General features: G+C 45.1%; 1 protein-coding gene across 1 annotated transcript in view; it reads left to right on the forward strand.

Annotated features, from left to right (window-relative positions):
- LOC119584210 overlaps window positions 1–17,500 on the forward strand; it is a 59,799-nt gene that overhangs the window by 16,202 nt on the left and 26,097 nt on the right. The window contains exons 2-4 of the mRNA XM_037932721.1: window positions 14,013–14,307; window positions 15,245–15,437; window positions 16,856–16,977. Coding sequence (XP_037788649.1) covers window positions 14,022–14,307; window positions 15,245–15,437; window positions 16,856–16,977 — 601 coding nt within the window. The 5' untranslated portion in view covers window positions 14,013–14,021. The remainder of the gene's footprint in view (window positions 1–14,012; window positions 14,308–15,244; window positions 15,438–16,855; window positions 16,978–17,500) is intronic.

Below are 17,500 nucleotides of genomic sequence, written 5' to 3' on the forward strand. Positions count from 1 at the left end.
TATATATATATATATATATATATATATATATATATATATATATATATATATATATATCCGCCATATAGGAATATACAGACCTATTATACATATGTATGTATTATATTGCAAACGCATCCCCTTTTTTGCGGTCGCTCGGTCGACTGTGACAATTCCAGATTCGCAAGTGGGTCGGAAACAGCGATTCCCGAGCTGCCATTTGGCCGGAAATTCCACATTTCAATAGAATCATTAGACTGTACCGAGGATGACGAATTGGGGGGGGGCAGGGGAGGAAGGGTATGGAGAGAGAGAATGAGGGAATAAGGATGGAAGGATGGCAAGGAGGAGAGAAGTAGAGAAAGGGGGCAAAAAAAAGATAAAGAAAAGGGGATGAAGGAAGATGGGATGGAGGGGGACAAGGTACAGGACAAACGACCAACGTAACGAGAAGCAAGAGAAGAATGCAAATGGAGAAAGGAACGCCAAAGAGGACAGACTGAAATATAGGGAAGGAGATGAAAAAGGGGCTTTTGGAATGAAGTCCCTTTCAGAGTCGACGGGCGGTGCAGGGCGTCCAAAGGGAGTCTGGGATAGACACAGAGGGCTCGGGGAAGGGAAGATGGGAGGAGAGTAGGGGAAGGGAGAGGGGAGGAGAGTATAGGAAGGGGAGAAAGGAGGGGTGTAGGGGAAGGGGAGAGGGGAGAGATGCAGGGGAAGGGGAGAGGGGAGGAGAAAGGGAAGGGTGACAAGGGGAAGATGGTAGGGGGATATGGAAGCCGCTTCCCCTGCCATATTGTGGGGTCGAGGCATAATTTCCACCGTCCAATGTCACAGTCACAAAGTGTGGCTGATGAGGGATTGTGAAAGAGGGAGGGAGAGATGGTGGAGGAAGAAAATTGACGTGAAAAGCGTGCGAGGGGGCAGTGGGAGAGAAAAGGAGGATAATGAGATTGATGATGTGTAGAACTATAGTAATAAGGTCAGTTTAGTTAAATAAGTGGTGAGAGAGAGAGAGAGAGAGAGAGAGAGAGAGAGAGAGAGAGAGAGAGAGAGAGAGAGAGAGAGAGAGAGAGAGAGAGAGAGAGAAGGAGAGAGAGAGAGGAAAAGAGAGTGACAGATTGAGAAAAAAAGAAACATAAAAGCAGTGAGATTATAAAAGAAAGTGTAAATGAAGGATGAAGGGGTGAAGCGAGAACTCAAACGAACAGCAGGACAGACCATGAAAGACCTATCAGGGATTATGGGTACCCTTGGAGGTTAGGGGTTAGGGGAGGGGGGGGAAGCGTTAATACGGATAGATGAGAAGGGAGACAAAAGAAAGGGGAAAATATGGCCGAAGGGGAGATGGAGGAGGCACAGACAGAATGTAAAGTACGTGTGTGTGAGATTAGCATGAAGATAAGGATACAGATAGCTTAGGGAACACAATGAAGAATGGGAGAATGAAAGACGTTAATGTACATGTTTGTGATGAGGGGTGAAAGGAGAAGAAAACTACGTGATAGGAAAAGTGAGAATAAAAGAGGATGCAATAAGACAGTGAAAGGATTACGACGGTAAAATTTTCTAATGAGATCACTCGCAAAATAATTAAGGGCAGAAAGCTTATGCACTTTTCTCAGGGTGATACCTTGATAATTACCCCCAGCTAAGCATATTCTTATGTCTTTCGTTAATGAGTGCTGAGCCAACGGGAGCGCACTATTATAATTGTTTTTTTTTTAATGAGTCCCCGAGGCTCTGCTTATTTCTCCATGGAAAAAAGTCCGTCAGTTGTTGTTTTTTTATAACTATATTCCGCGGAAACTGTATCGGGAAGTAATAATATTTAGCTTCGTACCTCACTCCATTGTGAGAGGCGGCAGAACAAGTGGGTCAGATCCCCCTCCGCTGCCATGCGAGGGACTGAACCCTCGAGGGCGGGACAATAGAAGGATTCGACCCCACAAAGGCCTGTCCCGCAGACGGCGGTCACTCGTCCAATATGTCGCGCGTTGAGACCCTGGCGCCGCCGGCCTCGCGGTGCTGGGCTTGTGTATTTTCAGAGGAAATTATTTCCCCTCCATACAGATATTTCCACTTTTACTCGCATGGCGGACGATTATTTTGTCTTTATATATATTTCTTTTAGCTTCAGAGTAGGGTAAAAAATAATATGTATAAGATCGCAGCATAACTTGTATTCGGCATCAACCGGGAACAGTCTGCCCGCCACTTGTTCTCTCTCATTGCTCTGTTGCGCAAGTGTTAACAGTCGGTCGGAGGGAGGTAGGGGAGGAGGGAGGGGGGAGGGAGGGAGGGAGGGAGAGAGGGGGAGAGGGGAGGGAGGGTGGGGGATAAGGGGACAGCCGGGAGGGGGGTATATGAGGGGAGTTTCGCGAATTCAGGATTACAAATGAGATTCAAGATGCATTCCGCCTTAGGCTTTTTATTTGATAAGAACGTTCGAGCCCGAAGTCATGAATATGCATGCGCGGCTGTGTTTATTAGCATGGGATGGAGCATGTTTACTCCTAGTTGGTTGTTTTTGAATAGTTCTTCTACTCTGCCTCCTCCTCCTCCTCCTCCTCCTGCTCCTCCTCTTCCTCTTCCTCCTCCTTTCTTCCTCTTCCTCCTCCTTTCTTCCTCTTCCTCTTTTTTCTTCTTTTTCTCCTTTCTTTTCCTTCTTCTACTTCTTCCTCATCCTCATCACCATTTGTTTCGTCTTCTTTTATTGTTTTATTGCTTCTAAGTCATAAATCAAGGTGGATCAATAATACTTTTAAGGCTTTCCATCATTAGCGGTTGTCAATAGAAGCCCAAATGAGGCTTGTTAAGAGGGGGGAATCGATACAACTTAACGTAAACAAGGCTTCACCTCCAAGCCGGCGCTTTCTTGGAACGCACAGAGAGAGAGAGAGAAAAAAAAAAGATAAAAAAAAAGATGCATAAAAAAAAGTGAAGGAAAGAACGAGAGAGAGAGAGAGATAAGAATTGCTCAGGCGAATGTTTTTTTGTTGGTATGTGTACGCATGTTTTTGTGTGTTTGTTCGCCTGGTCTGTGTAACACTCCTTCGGGTGATGAGGCTGTCCACGAAATGACAGCGAAGGAGGTGTGTGGCGGCTGCTGGTCTGGCACAAACAGCGAAGAATAACCCCAATTAGCGCTGTACCTGAGGCAACTATGAGAGAAATGTGAGATGCGAGGGAGAAAGATGATAGGAAGAGATAGGAAGGCGTGGAAATAGAGGGAGATATTTTTAAAAGTCGGAAAGACAAGGAGAGAATGATGATGAGGAGGAGGAGGAGATAGAAAGAGAAAGAGAAAAAGTGAGAAAGAAAGAAAATGAAAGAGAAAGGGAAAGAAAAGACCGAGAAGGAGAGAGAGAGAGACGAAGCACGAAAGTAGTAATAACCAAATAGCCAAAAAATACGATTGATTAAACCCAACACGCACGACGTCGCCCGAAGGCCTCGCCCGCAGAAGAAACGAAATGACCCTCACTTGGGAGACCTTCGTCGGGCAAGAGCGGCAGCAAAAAGAACGCCAGCCGAACGCCCTCGCTGGCAGACAAGGGAGTCGAGCGCTGCGGACGAGGCTTGGGGAACGCCCCTACAAGCCGTCCGCGCGAGATGAGCGGCGACAGCAGCCTCCGTCGTCATGGCAACCAGCCCTGCGTCCCGAGTCCAGCGTTGGGGGAAGAAGGGAGCGCGATGAGGGGAAAACTCCAAGGGGATTTGGACGGAGTGAGAGGGAAGGGAGGCCCGGAGGACGGGGAATGGGGAGAGGAGAGAGGGATGGGGGAATGAAGGCGATTGGGATGGAGAGATAAAGGGATGAAGAAGAGAAATGGGTGTGAAGACTCTGAATGGGTACGGGGATGGGAAAGCAAGTAGAGGGAGAATGGGAGAACGTATGGGAGTATGGAGGGACAAGTGAAAGAGAGAGAGGCAGATTAACAAGCAGAGAAAGAGGGAGAGGGGGTAGAGAGAGTGAAAAAAAGACTAACTGATAAAGAGAGAGGAGGAGGGATGGAGGGCGATAGAGGGAAAGAAAAGAAGAGAGATGGAGAAGAAAGATACAGAGAACAGAGAGAAGAGAAAGGAAAGAGAGAAAGAAAAAGAGAGAAAAAAGAAAAGAAAGTTAAACAACGAAGGGAGAAATCAGCAACCACAAATCACCAGGAGTCACACAGACATACTTGATCTCAGTGTCTTGACAGAAGCCCGGCCGGGAGGATCTTTTAAAGTGCCTTAGATATGATTTTTTTAACTCTTAATCTTAACCCGAAGATGATTCTCAGAAGGAGAGGAGTGAAGAGGAGTCCTTCATCGGCCCAAGACCACCGATGACTCATCCGTCGCTGCCTTCAATCGCGTCTGTGTTGGCATCGCCTGTGGAGGAGATAGGAGGCGCGGATATTTTGTTGGTATTGCTATTAGTAGTAGTAGTACCTATTGTTTTGATTTTTTTTATCATTGCTATTATTAGTAATAGTATCTGTTATTATTATTATTTTCATCATCATCATCATCATCTTTGTTATTATTATTATTATTATTATTATTATTATTATTATTATTAGTTGTTGTTATTGTTATTGTCGTTTTTTTGTTGTAGTAGTAGTAGTTGTGGTGGTGCTAGGATTGGTAGCAGTAATATAATTACTACAACCACCACCACCACCACCACCACCACCACACCACCACCCCACCCACCACCACCACACCACCACCACCACCACCCCACCACCACCACACACCACCACCACCACCACCACCACCACCACCACCACCCACCCCACCACCACACCACCACCACCACCCCCACCACCCCCACCACCACCCCAACCACCACCACCACCACCCCCACCACCACCCCCAACCACACCACCCCCACCACCCCAACCACCACCACCACCACCACCACCACCACCACAACCACCACCCACCCACCACACCACCCCCCCACCACACCCACCACCACCACCACACCACCACCAAACCACCACCACCACCACCACCACCACCACCACTACTACCACTACTGCAACAACTATTAATATTGTTGTTCCACTTATTCAGAGACGATATATATTATATTATATCACTTCCCCGAGGGCTTTTATCATATTGAGTATTCAAAATAGATTCTTTTGTTATGCAGATTTTCCCTTAAGTTGATAAGCACCTTTTTTTTTTCTTTCTTTTTTGCGTTGCGTAAGATTTATCGCTAGGTAGGAAAAAAACAACAAAAAACAAGATAAGGTGGAGGGAAGAAAGGTGAAGAGAGGAAAGGGATAAAAAGGTGTAATTGGGAATAGGAAATAGAGGAATAGCGAGTGTTAAAGCGTCAAAGCAAAATAGGTAAGAGGTAAACGGCGATAAAGGAACAAAAGCAAAGAAGGAAAGAAAACGAAAGAAGGTGAAGGGTGACTCATAGAATGAGAGAGAGAGAGAGAGAGAGAGAGAGAGAGAGAGAGAGAGAGAGAGAGAGAGAGAGAGAGAGAGAGAGAGAGAGAGAGAGAGAGAGAGAGAGAGAAGAGAGAGAGAGAGAGAGAGAGAGTATACGAGAGAGAAAGAGAGAATACGAGAGAGAGAGAGAGAAAAAAAAGCGGGGAAGCCGACGGGGCAGTGGCAGGAGTCCCGATTCCACTGAAGATCTCTCGTCTGTATTTACTCGTAGGAATCTGTTCCGGCTGAAATCTCTTCTTCGCTGGAAAATCCAGATCTCTTGAGGGCCACGAGGCAAATTCTTATTTTAATATTTCTGTTCTTTACTCTTTATATTTTTATTACTATTATTATTTCTCTTTCCTTCACGTTGCGTATCGGAAAGTCATACGAGACAGAAAATGGGAGTTGGGAACGCGAACTGAATTTCAAAGTCGACGTTTGGCCAAACTTTGCTTTAGGGGATCTGGACGCTTTCTTTGCTCTTAGCTTCACTTCTCTTCACTTCGTTTCTCTTCGTTCCTATTTTCTTTTCCTTGCTTCGTTTCTATTTTCTTCTCTTCGCTTCGTTTTGCCCTTCTTTTCTTCTCTCTTCTCGGCTCTTCTCTCTCCCTCTCTCTCTCTCTCTCTCTCTCTCTCTCTCTCTCTCTCTCTCTCCTCTCTCTCTCTCTCTCTCTCTCTCTCTCTCTCTCTCTCTATCTGTCTATCTCTCTCTCTCTCTCTATCTATCTATCTATCTACCTATCTATCCATGTGTCTATCTATCTATATCTCTGACCTTCTATATATTCACATTTTATCTCTTTATTTTTCTTCTTTTTTCCCTTTTTCTCTCTCTCTTGTAGAAACTGGCAAGTGTCCAGATTAAGTATAATGATGTCATTCTCTTCAGTCATGACGTCACCACCCGGCAAATATTGACCATGTTCACGCCCTTGAAAGTGTGCGTGTGTCTGTTTTTGTGTGTGTGTGTGTTTTTGCGTATGTGTGTATGTGCGAGTATTTGTGTGTTTGCGTGAACGAGTACAATACGCACTAAAAAAAAAATAAGTTTCATTCATTTTCATTTACGCTTGATATATATTGGGAGACAGGACATGGATCTGTGTCAAAGAGAAAGTCCCGTTCAGTCGCCGTTTTTGTTGCCTGTATTTTTCCGGATCTCGCTACCAGAGTTCAGACCGAGAGGAGGGAGAACAAACGAGTGTCTGCAAGCTTTTAGATTTCACCATCATTTTTATCAACAATAATTTGAGCTATGCTTCAATTGGAGTATTTTAGGCCTTGATTTTTTTTCCATCTCTTAGGGCAGTTATTAGATGCATTTTATATACATTTTTGTTATTAAATTCGTGGTGGCAAACATGAATGCCCCTGAAACGCATGTACGCATAAATGCACTCTTAGTCACTCACCCCCAAGTGCAGTTGGGGAAATGCTTAGTTTCTGCCTTTGTTTGTTTGGCGGTCGGTTTTGTGATTATTTATGTACGTTTTTTTGTTGTTGTTATTTGTTTGGCATTTATGAGGAGCACACTACATTGCTTCTTCTTCATTATCATTATCTTCTCCTCCTCCTCCTCCTCGTCATGATGATGATGATGATGATGATGATGATGATGATGATATGATGATGATGATGATCATCATCATCATCATCATCATCATCATCATCATCATCATCATCATCATCATCATCATCATCATCATCATCATCACATCATTCCTCCAAATCCTCTTCATTCCCTCCTCCTCCTCTTCATTCCTCCTCCTCCTCCTCATTCCTCCTCTTTCTTCTTCTCCTTTTTCTTAACAGAGAGAGGGATATTAATTATCTTCTAAGGTCCGAGAGAAGTGATTCATACAGCTTGAGTGATTCCTTTGAGCCAAGAACTTTAAAAAAATCTAGCCTCGAAACAATACTTGCTTCAGATACAAGTACACCAGGCACGTGCTTGCAAACGTCACGCATATCTGTACTGCGATTGTATTTATGGATTTGTATAGTAACACTATAGATGCGTGCGAGGCTGCGTGCGTGTGGGGTAATTGCTTGTACTTGAAACATGTGCTTGCAAAGGATTCGATTTATTGCTGCGTGCGCTATCTGAGCTCATCTCGGCCGGGGCTTGTTACTTGTGAGGCATAGATTGTTGCTCTGTGGCGTCAGCTGTCTATTAAGCGTGACATTCAGTGTTTCTCTCTGCTTCTGTTGTCTTTTTCTGGTTCTCTGTTGTTGTTTCTCTTTCTGTGTGTCTCTGTATGTCTGTTTCTCTCTCTTTCTGTATCTCTCTCTCTCTCTCTCTCTCTTTTCACTCATACTCTCTTGGCTCTCCTTCTACCTCCCAAACATATCTGTTACGCAGATCACTACCGTACATTAATCTCCTAGACATGCTTGTCGGGACGTGTGTTCCCAGCTGGCCTAAAGTTATTTTCCTTTCCCGCAGTGCTTGTCTTGTTTATTTTCACTCCCGCAAGATCAGTCCCTTGGCAAGGCCTCTAGATCAATCCCTTTGTTCACATTTTTTCTCTTTTCAACCCCTCTATACTCTTTGATGATGGAAACTGTTCGCTCTTTAGCTTGTAGGATATCTTTATTGCTTTATCGCTACGGCCGTGCCCCTCCATTTAGCGCTCTCTGGTCTCTAGCAAGAACAAAGTGATCCAATTAACACGATACAAAAAAATGACACTGTATCCCTTCAAATCTTGACAGGAAGAAAACGGAGACGTGTCTTTCGGGACGTAGCGTAAAAAGGACATTCGCGACACACATCGTAAGGACTAGAACGTGATAAATTTGCATCGTAATTAAGGCCTTAATGACAATTAGAAGTGATGACTCTCTATCGCTCGTGAGGCTTCTCACCCCCCCCCCCTCTCTTCTCGGCGGCGGTATCGGATTCAACCGCGCTTGTGCAGTGATGTCCACAAGGAATTAATTTATTATATTTTGTTCAGAGGCAGACGTCGATGGCGGTGAGGCCGTGGAGGTGGGGGACAGGTAATTTGAAGCCGAAAAGGAGTCAAATTACAGAACAGCATTGTTGGCGCCTCTAGGAGAAAAGTTCGGGTCAAACTCCATTTCTTTTTTATTCGTTGCTGGGGTCCAACTGCGATGACAGTCCGTGTGTACTTTTGCAATTAAGGTTAGAAAGTTCTGGTGTTGGTAACATGTGTCAAGGATTTTATTTCATGATGTGCAGGTTATAAATAACAATATGATTGATATCAAACTGGACATTCGCACAATAACATTGCCTTTTTTTTGGTCTGATAACTGCTTTTTGTATATAAACGTTTCTGTTTTGGGACAGATTTAATAGCAATACTCTTAGTCATATTTTAAATCCTTCGATAAATATTAATAGAAACATTAATAAAAAAGGGTAATCAAAACAAAATAAATTTCAATAAAAACACGATATGGCAGGAAATATGTCCCCGCATTTTTGTTACAATCTCGCTTTAGAGGTCTTTTCGAGGTAACAGTTGGGCGATTTTGCGGCCTTTAGAAAGGGGATTTCCGACCATAACCCGCATTACCTCTCGACTGGCGAGGTCTCGAATACCATACGTGAATGGGGCCGATGAAAGGCCATATCATCACATGGCTACTCTTTATCCCTGGAGATCGTACGCACATGTAAGCCAATATCAATACGCACATGGCTACTCTTTATCCCTGGAGATCGTACGCACATGTAAGCCAATATCTATACGCACATAACTGCTCTTTTTGTGCGTGTGCGTCCATTCGTATTGGGTTATAAGACTTGTCAACAATGAAAGAGGTTCTGTATTGGTTATTTGGTTTTATATTTCACGGAGAAAATATTTTCCAGGAATTCGCTGGCGGAATATAAGGCTTCGCAACTTGCAAGTTGAAAACCGCCCATCCATCATGGAATCAATAGAGGGATAAGATCACTTTCCCTGGCTTAAAAAAGATAAATAAATAAAACAGACAGAGGAACGTGGACTCTGTACCCAGATCCAGATTTTAAAAGTGTCATTGAAACAAAGGTATAGCAAATCCACACAAACTGTAACATAACGCCACAGGCAGTTACCTGGTATTAAAAAGGAAAAGAATATAAAGGAAAACGTATTTTGGGGCAAACCGAATAATATTTGTGTTTCCGTATTGGCAGAATTCGTTTTTGAGTGAATGCGAGTGGCTCTGTTCTGAATTTGCGTAACGAGGAGTAACTGCGGTAAATTTAGGATGTAACTCTAGTCCAAAGGGGAGTAATCCGACCCTTCAACCCCCCCCTCAACACCCCCCCACCCCTTCCTCCCCTCCTCTCTCTCTTGTGTCTCTCTCTCTCTCTGTTTCTCCCCTCGTTGTGAAATATTTTCGGTTTGTGCTCTTCGCCGTCTCATTATCGTTCTGTCTGTCAGCATTCTTGTTTTTCTGTCACCTTACATTCTTTCCTTATCTTTCTCTCTAGCTTTCTTCTCTTGTTTTCGCTCTCGTATCTTGTTTCTTCCATTCTTTCCTTATTTTTCTCTGTGGCGCTAGTTTTTTTTCTCGTTTTCTCTATCTTTTTCCTTTATTATTTCCTTTCTCTTCCTCTCCTCCCCTTTCCCCCACCCCCTCCTTCTTTCTCTCCCTCCCCTCCTTCCCTTCTTTTGCTTCTCTCTCTCTCTCTCTCTCTCTCTCTCTCTCTCTCTCTCTCTCTCTCTCTCTCTCTCTCTCTCTCTCTCTCTCTCTCTCTCTCTCTCTCTCTCTCTCTCTCTCTCTCTCTCATTCCCTCTCATTCTCCCTACCTCTTCCTTCTCCTCCCTTTATATCTCCCCCCTTCCAATTCCAGCGGGGCGAGGGCGTGCAGGTCAAAGGTCACCAGCGTGTGAAGGCGGGGACGAGTAGCAGGTCGGCCCCGCATGGGAAAATCGCTTATTTCGGAGATGATCACAGGGTGGGAGGCAGCATGTGGGGGGAGGGGGGGGGGAGTGTAGGTCAAGGTTGGTGCTTAAGGGAGTAGGCGATGGTTCAGAAGGATGGAGGTGAGAGAGAGAGAGGGAGAGAAGGGAAAGAGAGAGGGAGAAGGAGAGGGGAAGGGAGGAAGGGCCGGAAGGTGGGAGAGGGTGAGAGTGAGACTGAGAGAAAGAGAAAGAGATACGAATAGCCATAAGAAGAAAAGAGAGAAGGAAAAGAGACGATATTATACGTTTACTATTATAGTCTTACCTAATTAACATACGGACAATTACGAATATCGTGTGCCGCAGTTATACCCCGCCTTTCACTGATATTTGCAGAACATCGACCAATTGTAATGAAGCTAAATTATCACGAATAATTTGGACTTATATATTCCAACGGCCGGAAATTACCAGCATCGAATTACCAAACGCTTGCTTGTTGGTAATTGTGTTTGTTTGTTTGTTTTAGATTCCGTAAATGTATCAGTTGTAACGCACGGAGCATGAGGAAGGAGCCGCGTATAAGGGATAATAAAGATGATGAGTGCGGAGTGATAGCCTGGCAACACGCTACTGCAGATTCGGGGGACAGGAAGGTCGTTGTTGCACCGTCTGGCGTACGAGAGAGACCGGATGTTGCAAGGCTATGCCACTGAGGTCAAGCCGAACGCAAGAGGTTCGCGGTCATTATCTCATTTTTATGAGTATCCTTTTTATCTTTTCTTTTTCTCGCGATTATTTTAACGTAATCTTAAGTAATGAGCGTCACAGAGGGCAATCAGAGACGGGTATTAGCACGGTGATTTTTACGTCATTATCATGGGAGCTATGATTTGCACACCCATGGCGCTAAAGACACGATCTTTTCTTCTTCTTTTATTGTCACCGGGAATATAAAAGATATCCGAACACTTTTTAGCACCGTCTTCGACTTTGGCTTCGGGCAAGTGATGGACAAATGAGCCACATCCGGACGAGGCGATTCCTGCAGTGCAGTGTTGATAGTTTGAACAACCGGATGCCTTGATCCTGTAAGTGGAAGCGCGATAGATCGGGCAACAGAAGGAGCGAAGAAGTGAGGATAAGAGGAGGTTGGAGGTGGATAAGTGGGTAAAAGGTGGAAGAAGGACGGGAAGAGGTGGAGGTGGAAGTGGGAATGGAGGTGGATGTAAAGGTGGAGGTGGACAACTTGGAGGTGGAGCAACATTTTCGCACGGAACAGGAGGGTTAAGCGACAAGGAGACAGGAAGAGATATTCATTTTTCTTTCCCTTTTTATTCTCTCGCTTACCTGCATCTGTCCCCCCCCCCCATAACTGTTCATTATAACCAACCCAGCGGAGGCATACCCACGCCCATTCACCCGTAGATCCCTCATTACACCTCACTCCACCCATGTTTCGCTACCACTGTCCGCATCCGCAAAGCCGTCTGCGTGGTGGTATCCGCACCATGACCCGATTCACCGCCAGGAGCTCTGTACGGGGTTAAGGCAGGACTTCGGATAACAGAGCCACCCCTGCCTGAGTCGACTCCTTGCTAACATCAACCGTGGTCTAGCAAGGTCTCGAACTGGACCCACAGAGCCACGTATCCGCACTATTACCGGGCTCCCCCGTTTGAATGCACGGGCCTCCTCTGCAGCTGCCATTTTTATAACTGTTAATTAGATGGGAGCAGATGCGGTCAGAAACTACTCTAATTATAAAAGGGTTGCGCGGTGGGCTTCATGGGTGGTTGCCCGATAAAATCATAAAAATGGATTTAGTGGGAATAAAGCAGCTTATTCCTCTCTCTCTCTCTCTCTCTCTCTCTCTCTCTCTCTCTCTCTCTCTCTCTCTCTCTCTCTCTCTCTCTCTCTCTCTCTCTCTCTCTCTCTCTCTCTCTCCTCTCTCTCTCTGTCTCTCTCTCTCTCTCTACTCTCTCCTCTCTCTCTCTCTCTCTCTCTCTCCTCCTCTCTCTCTCTCTCTTCTCTCTCTCTCTCTCTCTCTCTCTCTCTTTCTCTCTCTTTATCTGTGTGTGTGTGTGTGTGCGTGTGTGCGCGCGCGCGTGTGTGTTCATGTGTGTATATTTCTTAGACCCTTTCATCATCAGCAAACCAAAGGGCGGCATTTGAATATTTATGGATTCTTCGACGTGTAAATTGGAGAAGAGGCGACAGCATTGGCAATAAATCTGCGGTAATGTAACATGATACCTGTGAACGCATCCGTGCGAGAGGAACGAGTCTCGCCGCGCCACATGGAGCTCTGTTTGTTCATTAGGCAAGCTCATCCGAACGGGAGGGAAGGGGGGGGGGAGGTGGAAAAACAACAACATGGCACACGAAACGGAGAGAAGAGGGTGGAGGGAGGGAGGGAGGGGGGTGTTGGTGCGGGGGAGGGGGGTCCTGCGTGGTGTAGGGGGTGGAGAGTTATGTCTGGTAGGGGGGGAGGAGGAAGAGAGGGGGGGGGCAGTCCTTCCGTAAGAGGAAGAGTTTCGAAAGGCGATCAGGTGTGTTCCATCAGATATCTGTCCACCTGCTAAAATGTATTTATGTTTATTTTTGTCGATGTGTAACCTTTTTTTATTAAAAGGAAAAGAGAAAAGAAAAAAAAAGACCAGGCGAGAAAGAAACTTGTTTGGAAGATAAGAAGTATTTGATGATGTTTATGTGAGCGATAAGAAAGTTTCTCTGCGCGAATTTTTTTTTTTTTTTGTGGGAGAAAAGAATGACTTATATTTTTACGAGTTTTTTTCTTCTCCTTTTTAACAGTTCATATCGTTTTAAAAAAAGGGAAAAGGAAAGAAAAATATAAAAAGAACCTGATAGCAACTTCAAAATGGGACAAAACACTTGTGGTTAGAATTCGGTCTCATTCGAAGCAGCTTTTATTTGTCATGGCAAGAAAACCCTATTTCCACTTACAGGCAAAGCTTGTATGTTCAGTAAAGTCAAATGGAATAATTCGCTGCCTTGTTTTTGTTCGTTCGCCATGAGACAAAAATGGGATAGCAGTAAGCCGAGAAACCGCTCTGTTTTTACGGTCCTATACTAATGGTTTCTTCCCTAAACAGCGAACGACTCCATTAGAAATAATCTTTTATCGCTAATTCTAAAAGCGAGTGACAAACCAGAATGGAAACAACAAGTTCCACAAGTTGATAATCCCGAAGTATTAACAGGAATTACATTGGCCATGAAGGTCGGCTACAATGACAACATAAATAACCACGCCATTAGGTATTTCCCCTTTCGCTGAGCCACCCTCCCGATAAAGCCATGATCTGCATCGGTAATCCCTTAATCCCTCGCCAACATATTAACTCCCTCCCTTGCTGGTCGCTCGCCATTACCACTTCGGAATTTCGCCCTCCTCGACGCCGCTATTGGTGTCCTTGTTGGTCATGTTGAATTAGGGGGTTCGCGTCCTTAGAGTTTAACTGGCGGGAGAATAATGACGGGGTTCTTTAGTTGGGATTATCCTGATTACTGTGTCTTCTCGTGGTTTATTGCTTGCAGGCGTTTTGTCGCTTTAAGCAAGCGCGCCATCTGGGTGATAGTACTTCATGGGATTTGGTGCTTATCTTGTCATTAAGGGCTATAAATTGACATGTCTTTTACTGTTCACACACATACCATTGTTATTTCTTTATCACCCACTAATAATAGAATTCTCTTTTCCAGTCACAAACTATGTCACGATCCACCATGCCGACCACATCGTCCGAACACTCGACCCCGACTTCAGCTAAGGTGAAGCGCAACCCTTCGAGCGTCAGCCGGAAGAGCAACGGCGACAGTTACAACCTCAGCAACGGCAAGACCTCTCCGCTGAAGTCGAAGCCATGCTGTTCCCAGTACCACCTGAACAGCGTGTGGTCCATCTGGTACTGCCTGGTGAGCCTCGGTTTCATGGCCTACCTGGTGTACAACGGCGTAAAGAGGTTCCTGCTGTACGCGTCCTTGCCCTGGCCTCAAGGTGGGTGGCTCTCGCACTAAGGCCGAGGAGGAGAGGAGGAGAGGAGAGATTGATAATGATAGAGGGGAATGGGAATGATGATGATGGAGGGTGATGTAGAAAGTGTTAAGGGTAGAAGGTCGAGAGAATATGATAATGGTAGAGGAGAAAAGATAATAATGATAGGGGAGAAAGGAAATGTAACAATGATATCTTCCATATGAGAAGATTAATTAACTTGAACTAAATCTCCCTACGACTTAATTGAAATAGATTAGAATAGCATTATTATATCAGATTGCCATTCTTTATTTTTCTTTTTTTTTCTGAAATAATGTAAAACCACTACACTAGCCAGCACTTAATTTTGGACGAGTTATTTTTAGCAGACTTAATGAATGAAAATAAAAGGAGATCCAATATACTTTTTTTTGTTATAAATGAATGAAATAATGTAGGGATTGGTCTGTGGCTTATGTTGCGAATGCATATGCAAAACTCTTTTAATTAACCAAAGTGTATTAACATTCTGATTGATGTCCCTGTTAAATGTTGATGACGAAGCAATTTGTTAGAACTTTAATGACTCTTACTGCTAATTGGCAGCCGTTCTGGTGGCCTATTGCGTTGGTGGTGTTATTTAGATATAGTGTTTTAATTTGTCAGTACCTATGGTCTTTTAGTTTAGTGGTTTATCATCATTCGTGTCATGCATGTTAATTGCATCTTAAGTACACTCTTTGGCAGATAGGTATATATATGTAGGCAGGTGGGTAGGTAGGTTGGTAAGTAGGTAGATAGATAGACAGATTGTGGGCAGATAGAAAATTGATTGGTAGATAGAATGTTAGGTAGATAGGTAAATAGACATATAATTAGATAGACTGAAATTGAGAGAAATTAAAAGCCATTGACCATGTACAAGCACCTGAATAACGCGACCCCCCCCCCCCTCCAGACCCGCCCTTCGTCGAACTCAACGCCTACGTAGGGCTCGTGGGCGCGTCTGTGGTGCTGCTGCCCTTCTTCCTCGTGACGTCACTGCTGAAGGTGGGCAACCTGGGCAACGACGGATTCAAGCTAGGGGCGTCCCTCTCCACCTGCAGTAGGGACCCGCCGCCGGTACTCGAGGCGGCGAAGGGAGTCGTCAGGTAAGTAGGGTTTTGGGTCAAGTGGGTGAGTGAGTGAATGAATGAGTGCGTGAGGGAATGGGGGATTGATGAAGTGGATGAATGAGTGAATGAATGAATAAGTGACTGAGTGAGTGATTGTGTGTGTGTGTGTGTGTGTGTGTGTGTGTGTGTGTGTGTGTGTGTGTGTGTGTGTGTGTGTGTGTGTGTGTGTGTGGTGTGTGTGCGTGTTTTGTTTGTATGCTTACTTCGGTACACCGTTGTTATTTTCCTCTTTGGGTTTAATGAACCAAGCTGAACGAGCGAGCGGTGAATTCAATAGCTTCTCTTCAGGTGAAGTTGTGTCTAACTTTCTACCACAAGTTCTAAGAGTTCAGCTTAAGGGAACGCACGGAGTGACGAAAACTTTTTTATTATTAGTTAGAAAGCGTAATTGCTTTGTCAGAAGAACGTTATTTTTTTCCCCAAAGTTTTGTCTCGATTGGACGTAGATTCGAAAGTTTTATTAGCTGGGCGTAAGAAGCCTCTTTAAGAGTCGGTGATGAGACAGGAAATTAAACACATAATTGGCTTATTGGGTGAACTTTCGATGGGAAGGACGCCAAAGAGGGATGAAAGCCTTATTCCCATTGGTCGCCAAAAGAAGGCCAAGTGATTTGAAAGATTCCTTCCGATTAGTCGCCAAACGCCAAAGTGGTTTGTAAGCTTCAATTCGATTGGTCGACGCAGGGCTTTTTGGGCGACCGAGACTCGGCGGGAAAATTCTAATTCGGTCACGTGATTATCAGTAAAGGGTGTTATTTTACAAGTGACGCGGGAGATCCCCACGTTCACTCACTAGATTCAAATACTCCCAGACAAAAAATAAGGAGAATGTTTGTTGCGATGCCAAGAGGAAATGGTTGACATGGCCGAGGGAGGATTGCGTAGTGTGAAGGAATAAACTTAGGTTAGTTAGGATATTGAATGTCGGACGCTGGTAATCGCATCGGGGTTGAAGATTTTTCCCTTTCGTTAAGCAATTTTACTTTTTTGTTTGTTAAGATGTAGCGTGCTTGATTCCTGGCAATATACTCCTGACTGTTGTCCTCTTTAATCCGATTTGTTTGCTACTTTTGAGCGTGGAAATATGAGTATTTTCTCGGTTTGGAATTAGTAACCATTGCATGCGGCGATACTATTTTGGTTCATGACGTACAGCTCGGCATTCGCCTCACGTTTCGCTAAAGATAAAGACTAATGCATGTAGATATTTTTACTTTATACTTGCGTGCCGCCCACCCACTGGCTAACCTGATTAAGGTCCATCTGAATTACCAAAAGTGATGTTACAATTCTCGTGCTAAAAGATGTTGACTGAAGTTAGCAATGCACAATGTCCTTTTAAAATTCTCCGAAATCAGTTTGATTACAGAACTCTCTTGTTATCTCCCCGACAGGAACTTGTGGTTACACGGAGTGCCGACAGCGCCCTTTCTTCACCTGGTGGCCGCCTTCTGCCTCCTCCTTCCCCGGACGCTGATGGACGCTACTCTTATCTCCGCCGGATTCCTCCCCAAGGGTGAGTGTTTCCTGATAGTTTGTGGCGATGCGAAGCTCACCAAGGTGTTCGTTAAGCTGCCAACTTTAGATCTTGCACGTGGGTAGGTGAGCGGCATGCAAGTCTCTTAATTCTCCTCCTTCATTCTCCCACACCCCCATTTATATTTACCATGAGGCCTTTTGCTCTAGTTTTCCTCCCTTCCCAACTGCTGCCTCCCCCCCCCCCTCCCTGCCTCACCCCACCGCCCCTGCCGACTGCCCCGATACAACCTCCGTCCATCACCAATGCACTTTGGACTCGAACACATTCAACAGCTCCAAATTACTACTTCCTCTTTGTTGTGGACAGCTCGAGGTCGTCTGGAAGGGGGGGAGGGGGGAGGAGGGTTGTTGATGCGGCGTGGGGAGGAGGAGGAGGAGGAGGAGGCCACGAAGGGCGCGGGTTCCTTTGAATGGAAGGCAAGGAGGCCGCCGCCCCCTCCTCTCCACCTCCAAATCCACCTTTACCTTCGCATCCAGCACCTCCGCTTCCACGTCTACCT

This window comes from Penaeus monodon, chromosome 18 (genome assembly GCF_015228065.2).
Source record: "Penaeus monodon isolate SGIC_2016 chromosome 18, NSTDA_Pmon_1, whole genome shotgun sequence".
NCBI lineage: Eukaryota > Metazoa > Arthropoda > Malacostraca > Decapoda > Penaeidae > Penaeus > Penaeus monodon.